Here is a 24,749-nt window from a genome sequence, read left to right as displayed (position 1 = left end):
GTCTAAAGCTCAAATCAGTCGATTTATTAAGATGTATGCTTTAAAATATAGCAAAATATCCAACCTTTCTGATGCAAGGACAGTTCCCTAACCCCTACGCAGGCCGGTCGGCATGTCGTTACATTAAAGTGATGAAAAATACTAAATAAACCTATTACTATTAATAGGCACTGCGGTTAAGCCACAGCCTCCAACAATGGGATACACCTTAGGAGTAAAAAAAGGTTATTAAAGACTTTAACAAACAATAAATGAGATTCAAATTTCAATCACATAGAAAATACTTATAATTAACCTTGCCATAAAAGTACCAAACAGCATTGTTGTTTATAAAGTGTTAAGAAAACTGATGAAGGAAATTGCCAACAACTTCGAAATTCAACCTTAAACTATTAAACTTACCATAAGACATGAGAGTAGCAAAGTCCAATAATGTACAAAGACTGTAACATTTCTTTCATTTAAATTATTTTACAACTCACACTTCATGCTCTGCAAAGTATTAACGTGTCTATCAATGATGATTTTTTGAGAAATAATCGATAAGAACAAAAAAACATTTCTTTTTTTTGCACTTTCTTTATTTTGCAGAAAAATGTATATAATTCTAAAATGTAAATGTAAATTGGTAATGTAATGTGTAATGTTAAATGAATTGAAGCAACTAATTTTCAAGAGTCGGGACAAGAAATTATTACTCTATTACTCTAAACGTGAAGTCCAATTCGTGTTTTTTTTACTATTAAAATAAATAAATGAATAATATAATTTTGTTGAATTGATACTTTTACGAGTATTGTAAGAGTTTGTAGGAACCATGGATTAATGGCTGTTCCGCTTCTAAAATTTAATCAGTGATACTTTCATATAAATGTATAAACAAATAAATATATTTTTCAATTTATGTTCTAAAGTGTTACAAAAACTAATAAATTCAAAATGTTTATTCGAATTTTAAATTATTTGATCAAAATTAAAGTAATTTTTCTCAGAATTAGCACTGACATTCAATTCCAAAAGTCAATTTATTGCTTTACGAGGCAAAATCAAATTCAGGCTTTTCAGGGAAATGGAAAACTTTAAAATTATTTCCAAGGAACAGAGGATTAATGGTTGCTCCACATCTGAAAGTTAACTCCGTTTACCCCTCCGAGACAACCCTCTCGAAAGAACAACGAGTGGAACAATAGATTCCATTTACTCCCCGGAAAACGAAATTCTCAAAGAAATAAAGAATCGCTTCCTTTGCACAGTAATTCGAGAAATTTTCTGGTATTCGCAAGTCCTATTTGATTCTTTCACTGGAGTCACTCTCTTTTCAGAGTATAGATTTCTTTGGTTAACGAACACAGAAGAAAATGAGAATGGGGTTGTGGGGTGGTGGGCAGAATGGACAACAACATAGGAAACAAAAATGCACAGTAATTGCTCGTTGCCTTTAACCTAATCTTGACGAGAGCTTTGAGAGAACATTTTTGCCACTCACTCCCAAGGATCGATTGATTTCGAGACACTTTCACTTAAAGAACAAAAGAGGAAGAGGTAGCAAAAATAAAACGAAAAATAACAACAACAGCAAAAAGATACTCTGTAACAATGATTTTGTTCTTAGAGTGAATTTTTTGTTATGGACTTTAGAAACCATCGCAGGTCTCAAGCAAGAAAATTAAAAAGATGGAGTTTGGAGAAAAAACAACGTGCGTTGACTAAAGGTGAAGGAAATAAAGAAGAGCATTTCCTTTTCTTGATTTCCCTTAAGGGAAATGCTCATTCCAAAAGAGAGTTTCCCCTTTTTATAATGGTAAACAGAGTTAATTAAACAAATTGAAGACAGGAACAGTCAGTATGTACATATTTTTTAATGTATCTTAAGACAAATAATAATTATGTTGGTAAAAACAATTTTGTTTAAATTTTTGTGGAAACGAAAATAGGAAGTATTTGCTTTATTTTTAATGAGGGCCACGTAAAATGTTCTACTCTGCGATTGGTAATTAGTTATTCAATATGTTACGTACTTCATTTCTATTACGTATTAATATATAATATTAATAGTCTTGAATAATACATAAATAACTAATGAGAAATCTGCATTTAGAAAAAGATACAGAAAAGAAATAAAACGACTTCTTCTAAAATAGATTCGTTTGCTGAATACTTTAAATAGAATATTTGACTTTGAAAAACTTACTTATTTTTTTATGAAAGTAAACAAACTTAATTAGATAAATTGAAGACAGTAGGAATGTGAAAGAATATTGGATGATCGATTCAAACATAACTGTATATAAACATTATATTATGCAAATGTATATTTTATTGAAGATGTTGATTTTAATTAACTTAGTGATACGCATACTAATGTCAATAGCTTAAATATCTATTCCATTAGAATTTTTAATTTTACGTTTCGTATTTTATTATGCATTTTTTACATTTTAGTTTTAACTTTACTTTTGTATTTGTGTTCGAAAGCATAACTGATATAAACCTTATCATTAAATGGTTCACCATATGGGTTTAAAGAGGGAATTAAAGTAAACGTATTGTTAATTTTTCCTTTACTTTATTCTCACATGTTTTGTGAAGAGAAAAGCGTATACGTTGATAACGTTAAATATGTTGGGACGATAACAGACCACTATTCGAGGTTTTAAATTTATTTAATAGAAGTGCAAATTAATAGAAGTTCTTAACATTATATATCAATTGCTAATATAATATAATATTATCAAATGTTTCTAATATAATTAAGTTACGCCTTTATTTTCTATCTTTTACATATATATATATATATATATATATATATATATATATATATATATATATATAGCCTCATTAAAAGGTGGATGCATTCAAAGCAGAACATTATCTAGTGATAAAATTTTCAATGCCAAAAGGCAAGCTTTGAGTCAGTTATTGATGTTCTTTGTCAAAATTATGGTTACTGAAAGTAAACACTGTCTAGAACAAATGACTAGAGCTCAAAATAGTGAGAACTTTCGTGAATGGTTAGTATCATTACAGGATCTGCCTAGACCAGGATAAGAAAATACTCTGAATCTCCTTTTCATCCGTTGCCATACGGAAAATAAAATGGAGGTAAAATTACAGTATTGTAATGGCATTTCTGGTTAAAAAACCGAAATATACGGATTCAATCCATTCATTTCGCAATTTTTCCGTTTATATGTCAACGCCTTTCCCTGAAATTCTGGTATTCAAAATTATGGTTCTTATTACCACACATTTAGTAAAAAATACGCAACTGAAATTTAAATTTAACTGAATAAATCGTTTTTATACCATGATCTAAGATGCCACGATATAATTATCGCATTTCGTCACATTTAACAAGTTTTATCTCATATTATAATACGAACTTTTATTGTTAATTTCGCCAAGATCATTATCAAATTGCTAAGGAAAAAATTACTGAGCTTTTTGGTGTACCTATGTAGCCGGAGACACGGTAAATAACGTATTCTGATAGGTATTACCATATTTTTCTTATCTATGTGTTGTTGATGAAAATAAGTAATCAAAGAATGGTGACTTGCGGGATGTATCGAGTTCTCTACATGAGTTCGAATACAATCCCTTTCTGCCTCTGTTTGATCTGCTTAAGCAAAGCAAGCAAACATCGTAATATCGAGTTAATCCTTTACGATTTTCGATGAAATTTATAGAGGAAATTGAAGTTTTACGACTTATGATGTATGTTGAACACTTTATATGAGTAAGCAGAATCCTTTTTTGTCACTGGAAACAATACTATTGCGCACTGTATTTACGTTTCGCATGATTTTACATTCACTCTCATGAGAACTGGTTAATCAGTTGTAAGTCATCTGAGGTACATTCTTTCTACTTGCCTTAATTACCCTAAGTTGTGGCTCTGATATTACTAACTCCCTAAGTGTGGCTGTCATTCTGAAGCTATCACATGCATCCAATTCATATTTGTATGAACCTTATGACAATATTTTTTTTAGAATTAAAATAGTCTATAGAACACGTATTTTCTAAGAACAGAAATATTCACAGCTGTTTTCTACAAAACTGATCAAAGTATTGAGGTAAATCACGTCCATATTTTGTTCATGTTATTCATGTAACCACGTTTAGCTACATTATAAGATTACCAACCTCCAATTGGTAACAAACGATTTAGCCTTCGCATACAAACTAATTATATCATCCCTGATTTATATATTAAAGAAACTTGGACATTGCAGACGTTCAGTAATATTGCATCTTATTAGTTTTGTTCATGTTTTCCATCGCCATCCCATTTATTAACATTTGTCAATAAGATATTAGAAAGACAGATGTGTTGACCACTTTCGCAGTGGACAATGTGATGGGTGAGCCAAGGTTCCTTTACAGTAAGAAGGACAAATAGTACAGAGAAAAGAAGGAATGAACATTCATAGAAACTACCAGGATGCAAACCAGGGATCTTTCTGGCAATAGATCAGTTCTCTGACCACCAAAATGTCTGGTTAGACCATTCTAGCTTATCTCTGAAAAGTAACTCTTTCAAAAAAATCTCTGCACTTTGTGGAGCTATTATTTATTTTGGTAATACTTTGAATCAAAATTTTACATAATCAATTGTTTACCTTACTCTCGTTATGACCATTGCCGATCACGGAGCAAGGCAGTTCAGACAATAAAACTTTATTTTATCGTTCTGTTTTTTAAACTAAGGAATTATATCAACGATCGCATTTGTTCTAGAAAGAAAAAAAGCACCATCTTTGTTCAGTAATTTCAGTTATTTTTTTTCTATATTTGAAAAACTATGCGGACGGATTAAGCACGTAAAACATTATAAATTTCATCTGAAATAAATTTAAATTAGAGACTGAAATTTAAAACGTTAAAATTTACTCTAAAGACATCTTTAAAAATAAAAATAAATATAATTTTTCGAATGCAATCTTTTAAGGTTATGACATTTCTAACATCTCGAGATTTTTAACTTGGGACTTTCAAAACAAACATTAAAACTGATGAATGTTTTATTTTAAAACAATTTATCAACATTCTATAAATTACTTATGACATAATCTAAAAAACGCATAGAAATTTAAAACATTATTACATAATAAACAATGTTTCATTTTTATAGCATTATTTTAAACATTTCCTCTTTAAGAGCAAAAACATTAATTAACTCCTGAGAAAAGTAGGATTTTATGTTTTGCTGTATGAAATAGTTGGAAAAAATGGGTAAAAAAATTATAAACTACATTAGAAATTTCTTTTTTAGTTTTTCAACAAATGTTTTCAATTGAATTTATGACTAAGAATTGTGAACCGTCATTGGTAAAACGTTTAATGCATTTTGTTTCTAGATATTACCAGCCTCTACGTAGGGAAGAAAAAATAACTATAATTACATTTTCTTGTTATTTTTATTGACTAATTTTTTGCAAAATATAAACAGAATCATCGAATACTTATAATTTTACATAATGTTTCATAAATATGTGATGTTTTTTTAACCATTTTAATTAAAGAACCAAAACAATTGTAGACCACTCTATCTAATATTTTCACTTTTTAAAATTTAATAATAATAAAATAACATTTTGAATTCTACGCAAACTTAAATCAATTCTATGAATAGTTTAACACATATAAAGAGAAGTTAAAAAAATATTTTTAACCAGCAAAAAACATTATTTTTTATTAATTACATTAACTTAGATATTTTTCTGCCCTTACACAGGAAACATCCATTAACTACTGGAAAAAAAGTGAGATTTAAATATTTTCTACAGCGTGAATTAATCAGGAAGAAAGGATAAAAAATATCATTAACTACATTATAAACAAAAGACGTAAATTGTTAAACAGATTTTTTGAATTAAATTTATGATTCTTTTGTATTAAAAACGAAGGAACTTAAGAGAAAAAAAATCACGCTTCCTATTGTTGGATGTTGCCAGCCACTAAACGCGGAAGAAACAAATGACTGTAATTACACATTCTTATTATTTTTGTAAAATACGAACAACATCATCGTATTCCTGGAATTTTTTCTTGTCATTTTTAATACTCGAAAAAGATTGTTTTATTTTCAAAACTTTTGTTTGAAACTTTATTAAGAAACTGACGCTGATTAAGTTAATTAATACTCACATTGTTCAGGAACGTTTCGTTCCAGAAAAATGACAAGGTAACTTTTATTTTTGTATTCGGTTTTAATTATTTTCCGTTCTATGATAAGTGGAATAGAGGAAGGATTTCTTTTCTCTACTCTAACGAGTAATTTTAAAGATCTGGATAGAAAACTTTATTTCTTCTAGAAATGGTGAAATAAAAAAAATTAAAAAAAACTTATTTCATTTATACTTCGCTCATTTGTTACAAAGAGTTGGGAAATATAATTATTTTCACTGACTAATGAATGGTGATAATATTTTTATATTTATAAGAAAATTTAAAGTTTGAGCTAGTATTTCCATGATACAAATCTGAAGTAAGACTAAAATTTTTTTCAATTTCTCTAATCTTTTCTTTCTTTTTTTCTATAAATAACTCTGTATTTACTTCATACATTCCAGAGGGTAAATATTTAGTTGGGTTAGAATATTTTTTTCATGAACGACTAGTTGCTGAAGATGTGTTCTTTCGTAACTGCATTTAACCCAGCTACGTGGTTTAGAACTCAAAACATTCTCTTTAATTATCATTTAAACAATCACATCACATTAAGTTTTATTTCATCAAAAATGCGTGAAAATCAGTTCAACTTTATGGAGTGTGGCAAGAAAAAACCCTGTAAACAATTTTTAATTCAATTTTATCAAAAATAAATAAATTAACAAAATATAACGAATGATAACAGTAGACATTTACTAATTAAAGAAAAATAACTAGTTTCAAAATGGTCGTTTTTTGCAACAATGCATAACCAAAAATGCTTATTGAACTTTTCTGCAATGGGACTTTCAATGCTTCTTTCTACCTTTTATTAACCCTCCGGGTTCGGCTCAGTTTTTATACTTTCCGGTCCGGTTACTTTTAGTTTAATATTTTTCATTTTAAGTAATTTTATCACCACTAAATATCAAAAATTATAAGTTGATATGAAATGCAACGTTAAAGCAACAATCTACCGGTTACTATATTAAAAAGTAGGCGTTACTATCTTCCTTCAACGAATTTTTCTATATAATTTGCGAAATTCCCGAACCCTCTAGTGCCACCTAGTAGCGAAAATAAGCATCAGATGATGGTTTTGGATGATAGTCGTGCGCGGGGAAATGGCGGGATCCGTATTGAAATCAGGGGAAAAATTTCGTTGCCCGCGATTTTCACGTGACCCGCAGTGGGAGACGAAACAGATACCCCGCTCAAATCGTGGGAGCCGTACGCGGAGGGCTAATCCCATTTCCAATGAAGCTATTGCTTTCAAGAGTTCTAGATTATTGAGTTATGGGGCGATTTTGCTGTAATGCTCAAATATGCGTAACATTTCTCCTAACATTTAAAAAGCAAATTATATTCGTATTTAATACTTTTTTAATAAATATAAATTATTAACATAATATGTTATCTTTTTATACCACAACTTTGAATTTAGTGCAGAATAAATTTATTTTAGAGATTCCCTCTACATCTGCCAAACACATTAGCGTAGAATTCAAAAACAGTTATATGGTTGTTGATGTTTTGATTTCATTAATATTCTCCATTACTTCTCATGCTTTCTTTTCCGATCACGCAGTTATATGCGTAAGGCTAAGCTAAAGAGTCTTGGCATTAAGTTTTATCAATTAATAGCCAATAGATGAATTCCTTGACTTGGCGAAAACTATGCTGACGTACACATGAGACTTGCATTTTTGATTTCTCGGTGGATGTAAGTGTCCTTCCGGGCTTATCCCTACAGCCACACCATCCGGGACAGTTTCTAAATTTATTAATTTATATGTACACAAAAATTTTTATTTTTGTGCTCCACATAATTTTATAAAAATAAATTTTATTTACGACAATTTGATTCTTTATTAAGCAATTTAGGATTGTTAGATAATTACTTGCCTATTTCACTCCGCAATAACATGTGGACAATAGGAAATTCATCAGTAAACACTTTCAACTCATGTCGAACCTCTTCAAGGAATAGAAATAGAGCCGGGAGAGCTGTATTAAGATCACCGTATTTTTTGAGCGCTGAATGTGAGAGGTGTATTAACTTCATGGTCGTAGTCGCTCCTCTGTTGCCGTTAGCAGTCGAGTAATCACAAGTATGCAAGCCGACGTTGTGCGTGATCAAGACAAGACTGAGTAGCAACAGTGCGAGGAGGTGGATAATGTCGCAGTCACAAGTCAACTGTTCATTGTGGATCATCAATCGAAGTAGGCGTTACTGTCTAGGTAAGCGTTTTCATATCGAAGTGGGCGTTACTGCCAAGGTAGGCGTGTTCACATCACGTCCGAAGGTCACCAAAGAGGGGAGAGTAGATATCGACGATGTCAACCTTCATCTATGAAAGGTACCCAGACATAGAGTCAAGTTAACATGTCTTATATACTAGTGAATTGTAGTTATAATTTTGTAGTGGTAGATACGCTACAACATCAACGAAATACTTTTTTAAGCATTTACGTAGTCATTTTCCTTGTTTAAACAACTCTAAAATAGCAGATATTGTGCTTGACATAGTAAAAAAAGCAATACGTAAACAAAGAGATATATTATAACAAACAGAAAAAGTTAAGAGATTTGTGAGGTTGTTTTGAGGTTGGCAGATGTAAACAATTACATCTGAGGAAGAAAATGAGGTTATGTTTTGCACCCAAAATGACTTCATTAATAAACCGGAATGATGACGTATTTTATAATTAATGTGGTAGAAATTCATCTTTGTGTCAAGATTATATCGATGATCAAAAATTTGTACTGTCTTTAAATATCTATTTACATGGGATGAAAGTATGTAGATATTGAAATATATATTGGATCAAGTCGAAATTTGAACATATATTGAAACATATATATATTGGATCATATATATTGGAATATATATTGGATATCGAAAAGCTGTAAAAATGCCATTTAATGTTTATGTGTGTTCATGTCAAAAATGAAACCAAAAGCATGTTAATAATCTTAGCACCCAAAATAATTAAAAAAAAAAAGAAGAAAGCGTAAATAAATTATGTCGTATCCAGTTAAAAACACGAAAACCTGTTTGACTGCCAGAGGAAGCAGAGAAGAGATGAAAGACAATTATTATAAGTGCCATGAAGATTTCGATGAAAAAAAACTGGTTGTGATAAATTAAATTCTTTTTCAACAATATTTACTCAGATTTTGATAACATTATTTTTTTTCTTTGGATATTTATTAAATTCACGATTTTAGACGAACATTAAACTAAATTAATAAAAATCTTTTTAAAATAAATGTTTACTACTCCTCAACTTTAAGTAACTTTATGATTGAGGTGTGTAGGCTGAATCAAGCAACTGTGATACTGCAAATCACGAGAATTTGTTAAATATAAATTATTTGATAAAACGACAAGTAATAAATAGACAAGAATTATAGTTTATTTTACAAGCAACGTCATTTCGATCCAGTGCAGTAATTTTATCAATTTGTTTTCTCCGTGTAAAACAAAAATTACTCTCATACACCCATTAATAACATACTTTAATTTCGGAAAGTGTTTGAATCTAAAGCATAATGTTATAAAAAAATTTTAAAAAATTTATATTACTTCAATAATTTAATTTTTTTGAACTTTTCAATAATTGGCAATTTTAATTGGCATATATCTTTTTTAAGTGTTTTAAAGAACAAATTCTTATTTATATAATAAGTAAGAGTCTAAAAATATACAAATACTATTTGTTAACTTAATTAAATATTTACACTCAGTTGAATTTAAAGCCATATGTTTTCGCTTCTTTTAATCGTACTATATTAAATCAGATTCCTTACTATAATATACTTATCTGTATTCAGTCAGCATAAAAATAATTAGCGTAGACTATGTTAAAAAAAAAGACCATGATGGAGGAAATATTATTTTTTTTAATAAATTCCTCTTTTTTTTAACTCAACAAACTTAATCATTAATTTACAGATGATAGTACATATAGAGAAGTATATGAAATTTGTTCTCTTTATTACGTATATAAGTTTGACTTCATTACAAATGTAAAAAATACATGTGCAGTGAGCAAAATAAACATTTAAAAAAAAGCAACGTAGTGCATGAATAATAATTCATTTTCTTTGAATAATCTAAATTCGATTGAAACTCTTTTTGGTACTCTTATTTGGCTAGAAAAAATATAAATAGCGATAAAAGATAGCAGAATTCTGGTTGATTTGACAATGTTTTTTTCTGAGTCCATGACAAATAAATTATGGGATAGCCAAATCTGAAAAATATGGTCCCAATAAATTTATTTGTCCCAAATCTTAAACCTTAAGCTTTATTGTTTTTCGTGATTTTTTCAAAATTGAAAGGCTACGGCTTGAACATTAAAAACATTGACAATGGCACACAATATAATCGACACGTAAAAATTATTTGCATTGCCTTTCAGATGGCTAAGAGTTAAAAAACTTTGAACTGATGTTGTTAAGGACTAGGTTTTAATCATCAACAGCCCCTTAAAACTGATTCAGTTTTCTACCGATTAATACGAGATTGGCCGGGAAGTATAGGCGAAACACTAACATTGTCTCAACCATTCCATTGGTCACAAAACCATACAGCCTTCATGAGTCTCCTGGCTCAAAGTGGGCTGTTACTAAACAAATTAAATTTAAGCTTAATGTGCATATTTACATAAGTATTAATGAAAGAAAAATAATTGTCAATAGATTGGGTAAGGAACATAAAGAAAAAGAAGTATGCTCGAAGCCACCAAAATATGGAAAAATTTGCCATGTTTCTTGCTCTATGGAATCACAAAAAGCTCGGCAATATTTACGGAAGAGCTTTGGTAATAATTTTGCATGATTACTTACCTTAGATCATGGAATAAAAACAATTCATGATGTGAAATTTACTTTTCAGTTTTGTATTTTTTACGAAATGGATGATAATAAGAACTCTAGTGTTGAAAACCAGAAAAATTCTGGCACCAAATGAACTGGAAAAATTACCCAATGAATGGTTTCGTTGCCTTGGATGGTACCAAATGAAAATTTGAGGGAATTTATATCCCAAATTTTTGTTTTATTAACCTAAATTATTATTAGTTTTTTTGTTGCCAGAAATATCAGTATCATACGTTACAGTAATTCTACTAGATTTTTTTCCTCCATACACAGTACCGAAAATGATTTTACTGTAAAAAAATTGATGTAAAATAAAATACTTTTACCGTATTCATTGTATTGCATATTTTAAAATATTTTAAACCTTTTCTAAGCTTTTCTCGCCATTTTAAGTCGATTTATTATTATTCACTATATTTTAAACTCATTGCTGAAACAAAAGTGCTTTGAATAGAGAAATATGTTTGTTCAAGTAAAAAGAGACCTGGTTTCCTTTTATGGTCTCTTTCGTTTTTCCCAGCCTAAAAAATAAAGAAACAGAGAATTGGAGTTTTGAAATGGCATCAGCTCATAATATTCCGGTGACGAAAAATGTTTCTTTTATGTGTTGCTTATCCTGGTTGTTTTAGCCTTATTTTTCTCTAAAAAAGTAAAATTTTGACACTAAAATGTTTTTGTTCAGATAGTTTAGAAAAATAGTGAATGTTATTCACAAAGTCTGATCCTTTGCATGAAATTCGAATCGACACGTGAATTGTATACCTTTCTGGTTTCACATAAAGTAGTCCAAATGAAAAATGCATTTCCTTGCGTAGAGGATGAATAAACCATGGGGTCTCTGGATAGTTTACATAATCCTTTGACATTTGAATTTTTGAGCCAAAGTTAGAGAGAATTTGCGGCTGTTGCTAGAAAGCGTTCAATAATGCTAAGGTTTTGCAAAGCTTTTTATTCGTTCATTTTTTTACCTATCTTCAAGAAAATGAGTCTTTAATTAGAAATAAGTCTTTAAAACTTAAAAAATGGAGCAAATTCAAAGCATAAAGAGAGCGCAAGCGAGTTGAAAGAAAGATAATTTGTCTTATTGTGAATCTGGAGTTGCAGAAAAAGAATCAAAAATTAAAATCCGTGTATGCATAACGGGTTCATGCAAGAATACATAGAGAAAAAAATCCATTTTACCATAAGAAACAAATTAAAAAAAATATTACACATTAATTTTAATAGCACTTATTGAATTTGAGTTATTCTATGATTTTATGGTAATTATTGTAGTAGACATTATGGTAGATAAGATTTTTTGTTCTGCAATATGTTTCGATTAAAATGAATTTAACGGTAAAAAAATAGTACTGAGTATTGGTAATTTTTTCGGTAATTTGACCTCAAATGTTTACAGTGCATTCTAGCGAATGCTAAAAAAAAATATTTCCACTAATTTAAGATTAATGTAAAAGCTTACGGTAACATGAAGTAATAATATATGCAGTTTAATTATTTCGGTATGAATTAAAATTGAAATTAATTATAAAATGAACTATAAGAGGTTTGAGAACAGGGTAGTCTAGTTCTTAAAGTACGTGAGGTACATTAAAAACTAAACAATCACGTTTAGAAATTAATAAATGTTGCCATTTTACTTCTTCAAAGAGAGCCATTCAAAGTTGTGCCCATTTAATGCAAAATGTATGAAATCGTTTTTTTTCAAGTGAAATTTCAAAATTTTTAATAAACTGTACGTTCGGGTTAAACTTTTAAGATGACTTAATGTTAAATTGGTTTTTTATTACTACGAATGCAATTTAAGTGCAATTATGCACGAGAAAAAAGTTTGCTTAGAAAAAAATAATTAATGTAATTTAATAATTTTCTTTATAGAAAATTTATATTAAACTGTAAATATATGGAAGTTTAATATATATTTTTATACATGTATAAAAAAAGTTTAAAAAATAATAAAGAAATGCATTATCTTAAAAAAAATAATGTTATCTATAATTTCAAAATATTAGAGATTGCTGAAGAAATCTCATGCTAATAATTTGTAATAAAATTTATGCGTCTCACAGTTTGTATTATCAAAAGTAAACGCATAAAAATATTTTTATTTTATTTTATGTTTTGCTTTAAAAATTTATATGCTGATACTTCAATGATTCCGTTTTCAAATCGTATCATTAAAAAATTCGTTCTAGAAATATGCATATGGATAAACACATTTTCACAGAAAATACCCTAAACTATGAAATATGTGTTTATTAATTTTTAAAAAATAAACTCTAATGAACGAAGTAAAAAAACAAATTATAGGTTTCATTACAGACATTTAAGTGATTACGAAAAGTACGTTTTTTTAAACACTGATTATATTGCTTTGAATATATATTTCATAATTTTGTAATGGAACATACAAGTAAAATCAAAAAAAAAAAATATATAGTATCTTTATAATGTCTAAGGCATATTTTATCAACTTATAAGCAACTAACTAATTTGGAATAAAAAAAGAAGTAGTACTTACATTTAAATTAATGTAAAAAGTACATATTTTTGGAGAAATATTTTTCGTATTTTTAAGCATTATAAATAAATTCAAAGGAATAAATTTCATACAGAAGAATAAATTTCATATATTTATGACGTTTAGTGCAGTTAATGCATTTATAATTACCTAATTAATTGGGAATCAAAATTAGTGGGAAAAAAATAGGAAGTAAAGACATTTAAATGATTGTCAGAAGTACATTTTTTGAAATAAATTATTTTATTGTTTTTGATGAATATTTATTACTTTTGAAATGTAATATTTCTAATAAATAAAAGACAGGTTTAATTGAATAGCTTTGTGTTGTTTAGCGTAGTTTCACCACATTTAAAGCTACTTAATATTGTATTAAGTAAACCATAATCTAAGATTTGTTAAAATGTTCTTAAATAAATCATTCACTTGCATGTATTTAGCTAAGAATGCTTGTTGAAAACTATATATTTAATTTTAATTTCCAATTTACATCTTAATTAAACAGTTCATCTTGTTGTGATTTATAAAATCTGTGAGTTTAAATTAATTCTTAGCGTGTAATCTATGTGTGCAACTGTAAGGTATCTAAAGAGATTCAAATTTATTAATAATCAGTGAATAATTTAAATCACTTGTTATTTTGTACCTGTTAATTTGAAAAATTAATTGTAAATTTGAAAAATTATTATTAATTTGAAAAATTAACAGGTACAAGCTGTGATTTTGTTCAAGATTTTATTTTCCAGTTTATATCTTAATTAAACAGTTCATCTTGTAATTTTTGAAATCTGTGAGTTTAAATTAATTAATAGCGTGTAATCTATGTATGCAACAGTAAGGTATCTAAAATTATTCAAATGTTTTTAAAAATCAGTGAATAATTTAAATCACTTGCTATTTTGTACCTGTTACTTTGAAAAATTAACAGGTACAAGCTGTGATTTTGTTCAAAATTTAATACATAGCTTATAGTTTATTTAACGAGAAATTGTAGACAGATAGGACATAAAAATATTACTCAGTTATTTTCAATGTTGGTACCAATCTGAGAAAAAAAGTATGCTCAAAACTAGCAAAACAGACTAAAATTTAGCTTGGTTCTATGGGAGCACGAAAAATCCTGCTACTTTTGACCAGTTCTTTGGTAATGATGTTGTTGAAGTTCAAAAAAATGTGGTTCTTTAATCTAGGATTTATAAATTTGAGAGATGTTAACATGATACTTTAGAGCACGCTATAAAAACCACTCATTGGGTTAATTTCGCTTCAGTTTTTTACTTTTTACTAAATGTGTGGCAAAAGAACTATGGTTTTTAAAACCCAGAATTTCAGTATTCCGTTACCATATGCCCCGGTAAGTTATCAAATGAATGGTTTGAAAACCGTTTATTTTTCCCACCATACTTATATTTTTATTTTACCAGAAATTTCATAATCATACAGTACTGTAATTTTACCAGTTTTTTTTTCCGTGCATCGATGGATTAATTTTAAAAACAATAATATTATAAAAAGTATTTTTATGTATGATATCTTCAAAAATATTTATGTTTCTGATGTATATCATATTTTAATAAATCATTGTGATGTGATACTTGAAGGAAGCATAAAGGATCAATGCATTTAAAAAAATTATTATGCAAGGAAAAAAATTCTAATTAATTGACAATCACAAATGGTTTTAATCAATATGAAAAAACACGTAAAAGCTTCACTTTTGTGTTATATTGGCATATTATAACAGGCTAATCTTTTTCCTTTTCCGAAAACAAATTTAAAAACTGGAAAAACAAGATTGTAATTTAGCTTTTTTCTTCCTTTACTATAAAGAGTTTTAAATTTCTTATTTATCAGCTCTTTAGTAAATCACTGCCAAAATTCTTTTGTACCTAACATACATGCAGATACTGCTTAAAGCATGTACTTGCAATAGATTGATTGTAAAATCAAAACGGATTTTAGCCTACATGAAAGAAAAAGATCAAAAAGCTCTTCGAAAAAAATCCGATAAAAGCGTTATCGCTTTCCATGCTGAAACATTTTATCAAAGAAGCAAAAAAAGTGGGTATTTTCGCAAAAAATAGCAGAAGAACCCGCGTCATAATCGACCGAATGCTTCTGCTTCTAGCAAAATAAAAGGGAAGCAAAATGAGAGTATCTCGGTTAATCAAGGCAGATAGAGCGGTGAAGCGATTTTTTGAAAGTCATATAATTCATTCAGTTTGTTCAGTTTTTTTCCGTAAAATATCCATAACGATCACTAAAATGTTTCAGTTACTTTATGCAATAACGACGGTATTGAAGCTGGAAAAAATACCCCTCCATTAAAAAAAAATTCTTATCTAAATATTTTTTCATCGATTTTTCAATTAGTTGAAGCCCGATGCCACTGCATTACTGAATACCGTGTTCGTTATTAGGCAGGAAGCTATTTTTTACGCATATTTAATGCGACTTTTATTTTCGGTGTACAAACAAATAATAAATCGCAATTAAGAATATGTGAAGCATTATGAGCATCATACAAAACATTGACAAGAGAAATGTGTTTTTAAAGTCATTATTGTAGCGGAGGCAGTTACACAAAGCGAGAAAAAATTGCTCTCATTTCAGACAACATAAAAAGTCTTTAGGGTTCTCATTTGTAATTAGCGCATTTTTTTTAAAGTTCATAAGCTTATACAATAAGCCTTAGTGCGAAAACTTAAATAAATTCATTTATTTTTCCCGAGGCATTGTCCTCACCAAGCATTAGTTAAATATGAAAAATCATATTACTATTAACTATTCGGTTTAAGTAATAACACGAATGCTGAATATGCAAATAAGATTTTTTTTCATTTTTAATATTATATTCCCTTTTGCTTTTGAGAACTTAAAAGAGAATAAATTGCAAAATTTAATTGCTTTTGAGTTGTCTTCAAAAAGTTAAATTTAACATTAAAAACTTTATTTGATTCGTTTTTCAATGCAATTTGTTTAATTGAGTGTTTCGGCAAGGAAATTGTTTTTGAACAAATGCATTTAGTGTAGTTTTTAGATAGCTATATCGTTCGATATTTCTGAACGTTGTGAAGTTTTTATCTTAAAAAAATGATTTGTTAACTGATACTCATAACTCTAAATCTATATAAATGAAAAAGAATGTTTACGTGTATGTGTATGTTATGTACCGCATGCGCATACCGTAAGTAATAAACATGTACCGAATAAAAATCAGAAATTCCAACTATCACTAAATTTGGAGTACATATGTTCTAATACGTACATAGTTTACATTAAAAATCTCACCCTTTCAACATCCAATTCACGCGCTACTTATCAAAGAAAAAGTTTTCCATTAAAATTTTATTATATGAGCGAATTTCTAGCTTGCTGCTGTAATTATTCAAGACCTAGTTTATGTCACTTTTTTTTAAAATTATGTATCTCCGATTCACTATGTTAGGTTATCCACAGTAAAGTCAACATTAATTATTTCGCGAAGTATGGTGATGACGTCACCAAATTCATATTTTGAAAGGTATTCGAAACCACGTTTCCTATATTGATAAAATCATTGTATTGATTATATTTAACTAATGGTAACCTCACAAGAACTAATATAATAAAATTGTTATCTAATCAGCTATGGGAAAATTGCTTTAAATTCTGAGTATCATTGATTCAGTGATACTGTATGTAATAATCGTTCTTTTGGTGAGCGGAATTTCTTACTTATATTACGGTAAGTCTAATTGTATGTAACTGCAACAGATTATTCGACGAATAACAAATAAATAAATGCGTAGTATGGAAAATATTAGGGTACTTAACCATTTAGGAGAGCGGTAAAGCACCTATTACCATAATACTTACACATTTATATTGGGATCCTCTATTCAGATTGTAAGTTCTCAATACCAATATTATTTTATTTTGTACCGCAATTGGATAAAAAGCACCTGTGTCAATGTCAGTATGGCGATTAGTTTGCCCTTAGTTTGCCAAAAAGGATTATAAAAATATTAGCGTCGTTACTAATTACTTTCGAGAATTTAAATAAAGTAATTTTCATAGTAGGAGCAAATTTAAAATTCAAGAAAATCTAAAATATAATCTGTTTGTGATAAGCGAAATTAATTGAGAAAAGTAAATTTTCGCTTATGGAAGCCATTAAAAAATTTCGCGCTGTTATTGATGCGAATGATCCTTAAATAATTTTGGTATTGGGTACTACTTTTTTTTATGTCATTTGGTTGTTTTAGTATGTACCTATTGCACTAATATTGGTACCAAGATATAAGTACTGTGCGCTATAGGTACTGTGAAAACAAGTTTCGTATGGACCAAGGAAAGAAATAAGTACCAATGTAAATTGTAGATTACGGTAATTTTTGATTTTATATTTGGTTGACCTCGATAAACAGCATTATGTCTGATGAAACTGAATATAGTTAATCTAGCGGCAACACGATTGTATTTTTACGGATAAATTCAATGCACAGAGCACAAAAAAACCCCGAACTACCTTAAGTTACTTAGGATCTAAACATTAGATTTTCAAGCACCAGAGCACAGCTATAAGGATTAGAAAGGAGAACCTTAGACATGCAAATCAATTTTAGCATTCGATATTTAAAGAAAGCTACAAAATCAGACGCATATAACTTTCTGTGTCGGATTTGGATTCCTAACCCTCAAAGTACAAAAGGGTACCTACAATCTGGGAAATATAGGTAAATAGTTTAGTCAAGAGAGCGGTCGAAAGGGGACCCCTTAATGTTATTTTGCTTTTTTTTTTAAATTTCTCTTTTTCTTGAGAAATTTTTGGGCGAAATGAGAAAAATTATCTAAAAATAATTCCATTCGAAGATTATTTTTCATGTAATAGTTTAGTCAAGAGAGCTGTCGAAAGTGGACCCCTTAATGTTATTTTTTTTCTGCATTTCTCTTTTTCTTGAGAAATTTTTGGGTGAAATGAGCAAAAATTATCAAAAGATAATTCCATTCAAAAATTATTTTTAATAATACATTTTTATATTTATTATTATATTTAATAACAGTCGTAAATTTTTTGAATCCTAAATTATTCAAATTTTTTCTTCAGTTCAGGGAATGTAACTTTATATGGCAAAGTTACAAAATTTAATGATACTGTTTGAATAGTTTCAGAGAAATAAAATTTTTACAAAGTCGTAATTTAACAACACAATTGTACAAATGAATGAGGATAAAGTAAGGAAACTGAAAAAGAAAACTGTATAAATAAGTATATACGACTGGGATCTTTGGAATGCTTTCACCTATTGTATCTATGTATATCTGTAAATTCGAAACATTTCAGTATTAGTTCCCTTAATTTTGACAGTAACTCTACATTAATATAAGGAAAATAACATAAACTTTGCTTAAGTAAAATATAGGTGCATAAAAATGAAATCATGTAAAGAAACTGAGTTTTTGTTTATCGATTTTATGATAACGCCTTCAGCTTTTGATTCTATAGAATTATTCGCCCCGCACATTTTAACGCACATTTCTTTAAAACTCACTGATGTATAATTTAACATGTTATCCCATTATGCTCTTCAAATAATAGAGGCTTCGAAGCAGCATAGTTTTTGATTGCGTTTAATTATTTAGACAATCTAAAGTTGAACATTAATTACCTTTTTGTTAACAGTTGGAGAGAAGAAACGGCGGTAGAATGAAATATTTATTTATTTAAAGTTAGATATTTTAATTTGGTTTCCTTTCACAACTTTCCAATTTTAATTTTCTATTTGATTTAATTATTAATTTTTCGTTCGTAAATATTTTATTGTTTAAAACAAAAGAAAAACATTTTCAAAAGTTCTATGAACAATTCACAAGTGGTTGAAAAGAGAAAGTATTCTGAATACTAAAGTATTCAGGAAGTAGTCAGGATTTATATATAATTTATTTTATAGATACATTATCAATTAAAATAATATCAAGAAACAATCTTATACTTCTTAAAACATGTCATATATCAGTTTAGTGAAGAATTTATATTTTTTAAGTGAAAATTAAGAATTCGAGTTCATCAAAAAGCGATGATTTAAAAATTTAATTTAAGATTGAAGTACAGCGATAATTTCATAAATAAGGTTTAATATTTCTATATGAATTGTGTCAATTTATCATACTGAGTTTGCTGTCAAATTAAATGAATCTCGATAATTAAATACATCTACACTGTAAAAACTTTCCGGCACTTTGGATGCAGCATCCGCAAAGTCTATTTTACCGTGAAAACCATTTTTAACGAAAAATATTAAGCCGTAAGTCTTACTGTATAATATTCTGTAATTTTCACCGAAGTATTTATTTAATTAGAGTGATTCAGAGATTTTACGATCATTGTTGCTGCAAAAATTACGGTATTTCATTGCTAGTGTCCCACAGCATGTCTTGGTAAAACTGAATTTCACCATAAAATATTACCGAGACCCTGAGTGCCAATTCTTTATACCGTGATTTATTTTGGAACTTTTTAAAAGTATGCTATTCTTTTAAATATTTTTTCAGGAATTTCAGAATTCATTCAGAAACATTTCAGAATTCATTCAGAAACATTTCAGAATTCTACCCACTATCCAGCAGAGAAAGATTTCTTTAATAAAATATCAGATTTAATTAAATTATTTTTTTTAATTTCTTAAATTTTTTTAACTCCGTTCAAAGTTGATGAAATTTCTTTTTTACAGGTTTGTGAAAGGAGTTTGAAAATTATTGGAAATTATATAAAATATGATGATGAAATTATAATAAAATATCAGATTTAATTATAAATAATATATTATAACAGATTTAATTAAATAAAATATCAGATTTATTTATAAATCACCATAAAATATTTCTATATAATACTATATGAAATTATATGGAAATATTTTATGGTGAACTGAATTTCACCATAAAATATTACCGAGACCCTGAGTGCCAATTCTTTATACCGTGACTTATTTTGGAACTTTTTAAAAGTATGCTATTCTTTTAAATATTTTTTCAGGAATTTCAGAATTCATTCAGAAGCATTTCAGAATTCATTCAGAAACATTTCAGAATTCTACCCACTATCCAGCAGAGAAAGATTTCTTTAATGAAATATCAGATTTAATTAAATTGTTTTTTTTTTTATTTCTTAAATTTTTTTAACTCCGTTCAAAGTTGATGAAATTTCTTTTTTACAGGTTTGTGAAAGGAGTTTGAAAACTAATATTCATTTTATAATGACTACTCTGTGGCTGTTTCTGCACTTTATAATACATCTGAATATATGTGAAATTCTAGCAGGTAAGTTTTTATATATTTAATTTCTGCAGTTGCATGCTGCATACATTTGTGAAAGTAGAATATATTATGGGGTAAACGTGATTAATCTTTTTTCGGGTAAATTCAATAGCTGGTAGCTCAATGCAGAGTAGTAACTGAGAAAAAGGAAATCTATTTGGCCTATATTCTATTCATTGTATAAATTGCTAAAGCTTTTAGAAATCAGATCGAATACTGATTATCTTCAAGGGTGGCCATGGATTTCACAATTCCCTGGGATCTTATTGAATGATTTTCCTTTTTAATGCATTCCTTCCTTTTTATCTCATTTTTTTATTAACCACCGTTGCTGTTTTTTTGTCACCATCTGTTTTTGTTGACTATACCATGTATTATAATGTGAGTTTTTTTAATACAAAACAACAGAAAAACTAAAGATATGATTTGAAAGATGTCAATGCTATGGGAACTTGGAACATATATTTATGGTTTACTTTCATAGAAACCGTTAATGAATTCCGAACAATATTTTTAAAAAAATTTTGTATTTTATTAATAAATTAAAATTTTGTTATTCTTTTTATAACGCTTTAACCCTACTTATAAAATAGTTAGACATTGTGCTGATTTTGGTTTGAAACGTTCCGTAGACGCATTCAAAATAGTTTGTGTGCGGTTTTTTGCTTGAAACTATTACGTTTTTTGTAAAATTTCTTTACAAAAAATACTCAAAAAAAATTAAGTTTAGTAGCTTGTGAGTATAAGGCAAAAAATTTCAGGATATAAAATTATTTTAAAAACTGAGACAACTATTTATTTTTTGAATATGCTGTTATGGATCAAATATTACTTTATTTTAATTTCTAATTTTTTTCCTTAAATTTATAATATTTAGAAGCATATATACAGTACAAAAAATAAGAACTGTGAACGTATTCAAGCTTCATTTTTTAGTCCTTGCTTCATAATGAACGATTTGTCGTAAATTTGTCCATTAATCAATTTCACTTCTTGCTATTAAGTAAGAAAATGAGCCTGATGGGAGAGCTGTGCATATTGTTTATAAAATCACCCACTTGTTTTTAAATTAATCTCGAATTTTACAAATTTAATTAGAATTAGTAAAATCAGTTTATAGATTTTGAAAGATTTCTCGAAAAATCAATATGTCTTATCTATTCGAACCGAACAGTTATATAATATGCATGTTTATAGATGCAGAAGTTTTATAATATGCTTTTTTAACACTGAAGAACAAAATACTGCCGAATAACCCTGTAATGGTATCCATTGTGGAAGAGTAGTGGATAAAATTTAGTATAAAAGTTGTATGAACTATAGGGAAAAATCTGCAATAACAATAGTTTACAATTCGACACATAGCTATCCTTTCATGGATGGCAATTGAAAAAGGTATTAATGCAATTTGGAGCTGCTGGAAAGAGTAGCAATCACCGCTGTATAAACATTCTGCACCAAGTCATTACTGAGGAAAGAGCTGAAAAATATTATTACTATATTTGAATAGAATATGGTGTTGGAAACAGCGCTGTAAGTTGACGTTATCACGCGGGAGAATCTGTCACATTTCAATTTAGCCTTGAAGACTATTTTAAAACTTCAAGCTTCAAGGAAATTTAGTTCAGGTAAAAGTAGAGAAAACCATGAAAGTTTCGAATGCTGGTAAAAATGTTTACTAAATGCTAAAATGCGAACAAACTAATGAATGATTACTTTCCCACTGCGTAATTCAAGCCATGATTTGTTTGTATTTTAATATTATGGAAAAAAAATCTGTATATGAACTTCAAAGTAAATATTTACAGTGTGAAAAGTTCCGGATAAAATTATGGTCCAGCACTCAGGGTGCCAGTACTTTTCACCATTAAATCCATTTTTTCTGCAACATGCTACGGAACAAAAAAAAATTGATATACCGCAATTTTTGCAGCAATAAATATCATAAAATCAATAAATCACTCTAGTTAAATAAATATTACTGTAATTACATCATAATATTTCAGGATAAAAATTTACGTTACGGTAAAAGGATTTTACAGATGATGCACTCAAAGTGCCGGTACTTTTTACTATAATTTGATTCAGAATTTTTTGCAGTGTAAGTAAGCTAAGGAGAATTTGATGTAAATGGTTCTTCCGTGGTTCTGTAGGGAATCGAATGTAAGCAATTTACAAATGACACTGAACTGAAAGCAAACATAAAACGTCATGTTGATTAAATAAATGTGCTACGGATTCTATATATCAGTGAAAATTTATATATTCTAATGAAACAGAAATTATAAGAGTTCAGCGCACAAATTTTATTTCAAAACACTAATACGTAGATTTTTATTTCATAAAAATCTCATTTTTTGAATTAAATATGCATATTTGATGCATAAACGGAAAAAGGATAAATTACAAAGTATTTAGTTTAATGACTCGGTTGCAATTGGAACTGCAGAAACAATAATAGCTCATAAGCATTTGACTCAGTAAAATTAATTATAAAATGATTAATATATTTTTAGCACACTGAAAACACGAAAATTGCTGTAGTTTATCAAATTTAATTTACATATGTCTTCGGAAACGACTTCCTTTTTGGAATGATAATGTTTCTTATTTGATGGAACCCAGCGAATATTCTTTGTATTTCAGATAAAGCTCTTTATTTAACTTTAAAGGACATAAAGCTTCAATCATTCTTATGGAAACGTCGGAAACAAATGAGACGCATTGCCTTTGATAAACAAACAAAGCAAAGCAGACATACGTATTCCTTTAACACGGCTGTCTTTTGTGTGTTTCTGGGAGACAATGTTTTGAAGGAAAAGGGATTGTAAAACAAGCATCTGCACAAAGAAAAGAGAATGGTTTTAGAAACTTCCATGCTTTGAAAGAGAATGAAGATATCGAACGTAATCGAAGGTTTTCGTCTTTGAACTTTGATAGGGAACCTTAGATGATACTGAAAAGATGAATTTAATATGGAAGTCAAGAATGTAACTCGTGATACTTTATCTCATATCAGAATATTTAAAAGTTAAAATTTTTGCTTTACTCTTATATTTTATTGCTTTTTACTATTTTCAATTACAGATTTCGTTTCCTTATGGTCCATATATTGTATTAAGTAAAGTTTCATCCACATTCCTTCGCCATCGGATTCTATATTGGTTTGAAAATTGCAACATTAACTAAAACTACGCTGTAGAAAAAGTATGTCTTTTCTTATATGCATTTTTCCCTAATTTGACCTTCTCGGCCACTGTGGGTCTTCTTATTCATTTTTTCATCTTTTTTTTTCTCTCTCGGCTACTGAGGTTTATTATTACTCGTATACTGATTTTACTTTCTAACCTTTATTTTTCCACTTTTCTCTGGCGACTTTACATTTTTTATTTAAAATCACTTTTTTTCTTCTCATTCACTTCCGGCAAGACAAGAAAATTTGCGCCCTCTTTACAGTGTTTAAAACATGTCGATAGTTTTTTCAACTTGTATATCGTTAAGGGAAAGAAGTTTTTAACCAAGTATACCCCTTCTATTTTAAAATTTAGCCTTAGAAATGCATTTCATACTGTTTAGGCGGGTATAAAAAAAGGCACAATCAGTTTTCGTTTTTTTTTTTGAAAAACTATGAAACTTAAATCATTATTTTTATTAAATATCGCTAATAATAGTAATTAATTTAAACAATATTAGTTTCAGTTCATAAGCGATATTTAGCATTTAAATACATCTTTTCTATTTAATAAGATAGGACACGGAAAAAAATCTGGTAAAACTACCGCACTGTATGACAATGACATTTTGAATAAAAAAAACCCTAATTCTGTTTAATAAAACCTAAATATACGGTATTTAAACTATTCATTTGCTAATTTTTATTTTAAT

At 28.4% G+C, this 24,749-nt stretch overlaps 1 protein-coding gene across 4 annotated transcripts in view; it reads left to right on the top strand.

Moving 5' to 3' along the window:
• Positions 1-24,749, top strand: part of LOC107456467 (kin of IRRE-like protein 1) — a 224,475-nt gene that overhangs the window by 94,212 nt on the left and 105,514 nt on the right. For all 4 annotated transcript variants that reach the window (XM_087166016.1, XM_087166018.1, XM_087166017.1 and 1 more), the window contains exon 3: positions 20,765-20,867. In XM_087166016.1, the coding sequence (XP_087022142.1) occupies positions 20,804-20,867 (64 nt within the window). In that variant the 5' untranslated portion in view covers positions 20,765-20,803. The remainder of the gene's footprint in view (positions 1-20,764; positions 20,868-24,749) is intronic.

Source organism: Parasteatoda tepidariorum, chromosome 6 (assembly GCF_982258835.1).
Source record: "Parasteatoda tepidariorum strain Cologne lab strain chromosome 6, Ptep-v5.0, whole genome shotgun sequence".
In the NCBI taxonomy this organism is placed as follows: Eukaryota; Metazoa; Arthropoda; class Arachnida; order Araneae; family Theridiidae; genus Parasteatoda; species Parasteatoda tepidariorum.
This window is presented reverse-complemented; position numbering and strand designations above follow the sequence as displayed.